Source organism: Empidonax traillii, unplaced genomic scaffold, assembly GCF_003031625.1.
Source record: "Empidonax traillii isolate 1590-97213 ecotype Southwest subspecies unplaced genomic scaffold, ASM303162v1 scaffold1954:size80093, whole genome shotgun sequence".
Lineage (NCBI taxonomy): Eukaryota > Metazoa > Chordata > Aves > Passeriformes > Tyrannidae > Empidonax > Empidonax traillii.
Window position 1 is genome coordinate 9,551 of NW_020957147.1, and position 6,545 is coordinate 16,095.

The following is a 6,545-nucleotide window of genomic DNA, read 5'->3' on the forward strand; positions in this document are numbered from 1 at the left end:
GACTCCGGAGCAGCTGGCAGGGCAGGAGGGCACAGCGGGCACCCCGGGAGCGGCGGGATGAGGGATGGGGGCACGGGGGAGCAGCTGGGTAGGGGGTGAGGGACAGGAGGCATGTCAGAGTTGGGGTCCCAGGCTGGGGATGGCAGCTGGCTCTGCTCGCTGGTGCCCAAACCAGTGACCCGGCGAGCCTCGGGAAGGGGACGCTGCGGTCCCGGCCCAGCTGCTGCAGGCAGGAGGATGAGGAGGGGCACGGGGAGGAGGATGAGGAGGGGGATGCTGGCAGGAGGATGGTGAGGGCGCGGGTGGGAGGGTGAGGAGGAGGACGCAGGCACAGCTCGTGCAGTCTCTGCCCTCTCCCCCCCAGACGGTGTGTGCCGGGGGTCACATCGCCAAGACCCTGGGCTACCTGGAGCTGGGCACCTCCGGCCTCCTCAAGGACGTCCCCTATGGCACCCTGAAGCCCCCGGCGCTCGACCCCGGGCGGCTGATTCCGGCAGAGCCCCCGCGGGGTGCGGGGACGCCCACGGGCGCCGGCCGGAGCCCCTGGGACTGGCAGAAGAACCAGACGGCCGGGGAGCCGCCCAGCCCCCGCGCCCACCGCAAGCCCACCCTCAAGTCCAGCCGCACCAAGAAGATCTTCGGCTGGGGAGACTTCTACTTCAACATCAAGACGCTCAAGTTCAGCCTGCTGGTGACGGGCAAGATCGTCGACCACATCAACGGCACCTTCAGCGTCTACTTCCGACACAACTCCTCCAGCCTGGGCAACGTCTCGGTCAGCATCGTGCCCCCCTCCAAGGCGGTGGGCTTCGAGGTGCTGGTGCCCGGCCCCCCCCAGCTCCCGCGCCCGCCGCCGCCCCCCCAGCAGAGCACCCTGCCCGAGGGGCGCCCGGCCAAGGCGCTCAACTGCCACGTGGAGTACGAGAAGACGAACCGGGCGCGCAAGAACAAGCCGTGCCTGTACGACCCGTCCAAGGTGTGCTTCACCGAGCACACGCAGAGCCACGCGGCCTGGCTCTGCGCCAAGCCCTTCAAGGTCATCTGCATCTTCATCTCCTTCCTCAGCATCGACTACAAGCTGGTGCAGAAGGTCTGTCCCGACTACAACTTCCAGCACGACAACCCCTACTTCGGCTGACGGCGCCGCAGCGGGAGGTGGGGGGGGAGGGGAGGGAAGGGGGGCTGGGGGTGGTGCTGTGCCCCCCTCACAGCGGCTCGGTGCCCCCCGTGACCCCCACACCAGCCCCCCCCTTGGTCATTGGAGCATCTCTGTGCTGTGTTATGGGACAGCTGGTGCTGGGGGTACAGCCCCCCACCCACTGAGACCCCCCCACCCAGTGAAACCCCCTCACTGCAGCACCCCTGCGCCCTCCTGGGGTACAACTGGTGCTGGGGGTCCCGGCCCCCCCTACCCACTGAAATCCCATCCCTGCAGCTCAGGGGTTGCAGGCACGGAGCCCCCCCATGCTGGGGGCTGGGCTGGGACCCCTGGGGGTGTGGGGGTGAGCTGAGGGGTTCCACCCCATGCGATGGCATCTCCGGGGTGTCACGGGGGGTAGGTCAGGGTGCTGAGGGGGGGTCTCAGTCCTCACCCCATACACTGGGGGGGGCTTTTGTCTCTCTGCAGTCCTACAGCCGTGCACGTGTGTGTATGCAAGGGCCCACCCAGGTATTTTGGAGCCCCCCCCTCCCAACACTGGCCCTGCTCCAGTGCCACAGCTGAGCCCCCGGTGTCCCATGGACCACCCCCCTCCATGGGGGTCCCTTCCTTGTGTGCAGCCCCCCCATCCCATGCCATGAAGAAGTGCCATGCGGGGGTCAGGGACGCAGTGGGGAGGGGAGTCCCCAGGGGCTGCTGTGTCACCCCCCCCCCCACCTCGGGAAGGGGCTTCTTCATCATTTTTTTTTTAAAAGAAAATTAAAAATGAAAAAAAAAAAGTGGAAAATAAAGAAAAAATGGGAGAAAAAAGAAAAAAAAAAAAAAAAAGAAAAAAGTGTGTTGATCCTCCCCGACCAGGGATGGAGGAGGGGGGGAGCAGGGATGGGGGACCCCCGGGATTGGGGATGGGGGGGTACAGGGATGACCCCGGTCCAGCGAAAGAAGGAGGGTGGGGTGTTGGACCTCCAGTTTCCCGTCGGCCCCGGTGGCTCCGCCCCCCCCGGCAGCGCGCGAGGGGGCGGGGCCAAGCGGGCACCGGGGCCGGGACCGGGACCGGGACCCGGCCGGGACCCACGTGCAGCGCGGACCGAGATGTGGCCGCTCCGCCTGGGCAGGGTGAGCCCCGCCGGGGGCACGGGGGGCCGGTCCCCGGGGGTTGGGGGGGGGGGTCCCGGTCCCCGGTAAGGGTTCCCACATCCCGCGTGGGTCCCGGTGCGCGCCGGGCACTCCGGTCCCCGGGGTCTGCCGGTGCTCGCGGGGGTCCCGGTGCCCGGGGGGCGGGTCCCGGTGCCCGGTAGGGGAGGGCCCGCTCGGGTTCCCGGGGCCCGGTGAATCCCGGGGCCCGCAGGGGTCTCGGATCCCTGGCGAGGGGGTCCCAGTACCCCGGGGGAGCCCCGGAGCTCGCAGGGGTCCCGGTGCCCGCAGGGTACTCCGGTCCCCGGTGTCTCCCGGTGCTCACACGGGTCCCGATCACCGGCGCGTCCCGGTCCCCAATGGGGGATGTTGGGAGGGGTCCCGATGCCCAGTTGTTCGCCCCCCATGTACCCCTTCCTCCCCCCTCCCGCGCCCCCGGGGGTCCCAACTCCATCCCGGTCCTCCCCACCGCCCTCGCCCCCGGTTGGGCACCGACACCCCCGTCCCGGTGTCGTGTCCCCCGAACGGTCCCGTCCCCCCCCCCCACCCCTCTTCGCGGACTTTGTGTCTGTCCCAAAGTCCCCGGGGCCGGGACAGCCACAGCCACCGGCCTTGGCCCCTGCCCGGTGCCCGCGGCCCCGCGGGTGATGCAATGGGGCGGCGGCGGTTACATCACCCGGCACCGGGGTGAGGGGGGCACCGGGGACCCCCCTCGCTGTGCACGGCGCTGGGGTAGGGGTCCTGCAGGGCAGACACAACCCCCCGTGTACAACGAAGGGGGGGCCGTAGATGAGGGTTCAGGGGTGCACGTGGGCTTGGGGGGGTCCCCCTGTGCCCTGTGGGGGGTTCTCATGTGCCTTATGGGGTCCTTGGGGGTCTTCACGTGCTTTTGGGGTCTTTGAGAGTCCCCATGTGTCTTGTAGGAACCTTGGGAGGGTCCCCGTGTGCTTGGTGGGGTCCCTGGGGGTCTCCATGTACCCTGTGGGGAGCTTGGAGGGGTCCCCATGGGCCTTATGAGGACCTTGGAGTTCCCCCATGTGCCCACCTTGGCGGGTGACACCGGTGACCGGAGGCAGAATTTGTGGGTCTTGCTCCTCCCCCTGTCACCTGCAGGTCTGGGAGGGTAGGGGGGTGTCCAGCACCCCCCATGTGGGGTCACAGCCTGTCCCCCCCTCCCTGTGCAGACCCTGCAGCGATGGGGGGGCCGGGTGGGCCCCGGCAGCCAGCGGGCACAGCACGGCTCCGCCGCCGCCGCCACCAGGCAGGTGCCCGGCTGGACGGGGCAGGAGAGCCTGGCCGAGAGCGACCCCGAGATCTGGAGCCTGGTGCAGAAGGAGAAGGATCGGCAGTGCCGGGGGCTGGAGCTCATCGCCTCTGAGGTGGGGGCCGGGCCCAGGGGACCCCTGCTCAGGGAAGGGGGGTTGGGTTGGCAGCTCCAACTCTGACCCCCAATTGGGTTGGCAGCTCCAACTCTGACCCCCAGTTCCCCTCCAGAATTTCTGCAGCCGGGCGGCGCTGGAAGCCCTGGGCTCCTGCCTCAACAACAAGTACTCGGAGGGCTATCCTGGGAAGAGGTAAAGCGGGGATGGGCTGGGGGGGCATCAGGGGTCCCTCTGCAGCCAGGACTGAGCTGCAGGAGGGATTCCCCCACGGCGGGGCTGGCAGGGGGAGCCCCCATCACCCCGTCCCGTCCCCCCCAGGTACTACGGGGGGGCCGAGGTGGTGGATCAGATCGAGCTGCTGTGCGAGCAGCGGGCGCTCGAGGCGTTCGACCTGGACCCCGCGCGCTGGGGCGTCAACGTCCAGCCCTACTCGGGGTCCCCGGCCAACTTCGCCGCCTACACGGCCCTGCTGCAGCCCCACGACCGCCTGATGGGGCTGGACCTGCCCGACGGGGGCCAGTAAGTGGGGGGCTGGGGGGGGCCTGGAACCCGCTGCCTCCCGGGGGTCCCGGGCTCACCCCACACCTTCCCCGCAGCCTCACCCACGGGTACATGTCCGACGTCAAGAGGATCTCGGCCACCTCCATCTTCTTCGAGTCGATGCCCTACAAGCTTGATGTGAGCTGAGGGGCAGGATCTGGGGGGAAGGGGGGGGCTGTGGCTCAGGAGGTGCCCGTGGTTCAGCCACAGGTGCCGTGCTTGGAGCTGGGGGGCAAAGGGGTGCCTTGGCGAGCTGTCTGTCTGCCTGTCCATCCCTTCCCGGGCTGACTGAGCTTTCTTGTCTGTCTGTCTGTCTGTCCCTCGCAGCCGGCCACGGGGCTGATCGACTACGACCAGCTGGAGGTGACGGCGCGGCTCTTCCGTCCGCGGCTGCTCATCGCGGGCACCAGCGCCTACGCCCGGCTCATTGACTACGCCCGCATGAAGAAGGTGCTGGAGGGGTTCTGGGGGCCGCAGGGGGCAGGGAACAGGCACAGGGGGTGACCGCGGTGTCCCCAGGTGTGCGAGGAGGTCAAGGCGTACCTGCTGGCGGACATGGCTCACATCAGCGGGCTGGTGGCGGCCAAGGCCATCCCCTCGCCCTTCGAGCACGCCGACGTCGTCACCAGCACCACCCACAAGACCCTGCGCGGCGCCAGGTGGGGCTGCGAGCGCCTGCCGTGCTCCGGGGGGGGGTGTTCCCTGGGGAGGGAGCTGCCCCAGGGGGTGTCCTGCGGGGTGACAGCGGGAGCGGCGGTGCCAGCGCCTCTCGCCCCCAGGTCGGGATTGATCTTCTACCGCAAGGGCGTGCGCTCCGTGGATAAGAAGACGGGGAAGGAGACGCTCTACGACCTGGAGGACAGGATCAACTTCTCCGTGTTCCCCTCCCTGCAAGGGGGCCCCCACAACCACGCCATCGCCGCCGTGGCCGTGGCCCTCAAACAGGTCCGTGCCGGGGCGGGGGGCTCGGGGCGGGGGGTGACCCGGGCCCCGCACTGACGGGGTGTCCCCTCGCTCCCAGGCCAGCTCCCCGGCTTTCCGGGAGTACTGCCAGCAGGTGCTGAGGAACGCCAAGGCCATGGCCCAGGCGCTGCTGCAGCGTGGGTACACCCTGGTGTCAGGTAATGCTCTGGCCCTCGGGCACGAGGAGGGACGATGGCCCTGCTCGGTGGGCTGGGGAGGGGTGAGGCAGAACAGGCAGAGCAGGGGAAGGGCGGCAAGGGGAGGGCTGGGGGTGCTCGGGGGTCCTCACCCCTCTTGCCTCGCTCTCCAGGTGGCACCGACAACCACCTGGTGCTGGTGGATCTGCGGCCCAAGGGCATCGACGGGGCGCGGGCGGAGCGGGTGCTGGAGCTCGTGTCCATCACCGCCAACAAGAACACGTGCCCGGGGGACAAGAGCGCCCTGACCCCGGGGGGGCTGCGCCTGGGTGAGGGACGGGCCCTGCGGGGGGGCTTCCTGCCAGCCTAGGGGTGGGGGGTCCTCAGGCTTTTGCCCCAGGGCATCCCCACTGTTCCACCCTTCTCTGAGGACCCCATGGGGGCTGGCAGCTGGGGAGCTCCTTGGGGGGGTTTGGGGAGCTCCTTTGGGGGGTTTGGGGAGCCCATGAGGGGGTTTGGGGAGCTCCTTTGGGGGATTTGGGGAGCCCGTGGGGGGTTTTGGGGAGCCCGTGGGGGGTTTTGGGGAGCCCTTGGGGGCCGCTGCCCCACAGTGGTCCCGGCCCTGACGGGCTCCATCCCCAGGTGCCCCCGCGCTGACCTCCCGCCACTTCCGCGAGGAGGATTTCCAGAAGGTCGTGGAGTTCATCGACGAGGGCATCATGCTGGCCCTGGACGTCAAGAGCAAAACCAGTGAGTGGGGGGGCTGTTTCTCCTCCCCCCATCTCTCCCTGTTGCCCCTTTCCTGGGGGGAACCCCCTTACTCCATGGGGGCACGGGGGCTGTGCCCCGCTCTGGTGCCAGCCCTGCTCCCCAGCCTGGTGGAGCTTCCCCTGCGGGTGCCTGGGCAGGGACGGGGCTGCTGTGGGGTCCCCCCACTCCTCACCTGCCCCCCTCCCGCCCCCAGGTAAGCTCCAGGACTTCAAGACCTTCCTGCTGCAGGACCCCGAGACGCAGCGGCGCCTGCGCGACCTCCGCCAGCGCGTCGAGACCTTCGCTCGTGCCTTCCCCATGCCCGGCTTCAGCGACCACTGAGGGGGGGGGGAACTCCCCTCCTGCTGGGCTGGGGTCACTGGGGGGGCGAGAGGGGGCTGAAACCCACCCTCTGCCTTCCCCACTCCCCTTCGTCCCCCTTCAGCACCTTTGGGCGCTCCGTCCCCGGGGTGGGGGACG

The 6,545-nt window shown here is 69.4% G+C and overlaps 2 protein-coding genes across 2 annotated transcripts; both read left to right on the forward strand.

Annotated features, from left to right (window-relative positions):
- Positions 1 to 364: 364 nt before the first annotated feature.
- NXPH4 (neurexophilin 4) lies at positions 365 to 1,298 on the forward strand (the record flags this gene model as incomplete). Its single annotated transcript, XM_027909136.1, has 1 exon — positions 365 to 1,298. A coding segment is annotated over one exon (774 nt), but the record flags the coding sequence as incomplete, so codon positions are not given.
- An 876-nt stretch (positions 1,299 to 2,174) lies between these two features.
- SHMT2 (serine hydroxymethyltransferase 2) lies at positions 2,175 to 6,526 on the forward strand. The gene is made up of 12 exons (XM_027909141.1): positions 2,175 to 2,275; positions 3,478 to 3,672; positions 3,788 to 3,867; positions 3,994 to 4,194; positions 4,272 to 4,353; positions 4,543 to 4,665; positions 4,735 to 4,874; positions 4,995 to 5,160; positions 5,237 to 5,336; positions 5,489 to 5,644; positions 5,958 to 6,065; positions 6,280 to 6,526. Exons 1-12 carry the CDS (start codon positions 2,252 to 2,254, stop codon positions 6,405 to 6,407), a joined length of 1,503 nt encoding a protein of 500 aa, XP_027764942.1. The 5' UTR covers positions 2,175 to 2,251; the 3' UTR covers positions 6,408 to 6,526.
- The last annotated feature ends 19 nt before the right edge of the window (positions 6,527 to 6,545 follow it).

Excerpts from the sequence above, each read along its gene's own strand:
- SHMT2 (XM_027909141.1), top strand. The coding sequence starts at position 2,252 with ATGTGGCCGCTCCGCCTGGGCAGG. Across the intron at positions 2,276-3,477 it reads GGCCGCTCCGCCTGGGCAGG|ACCCTGCAGCGATGGGGGGG; the intron begins GTGAGCCCCGCC and ends CTCCCTGTGCAG. Across the intron at positions 4,195-4,271 it reads GACCTGCCCGACGGGGGCCA|CCTCACCCACGGGTACATGT; the intron begins GTAAGTGGGGGG and ends CCTTCCCCGCAG.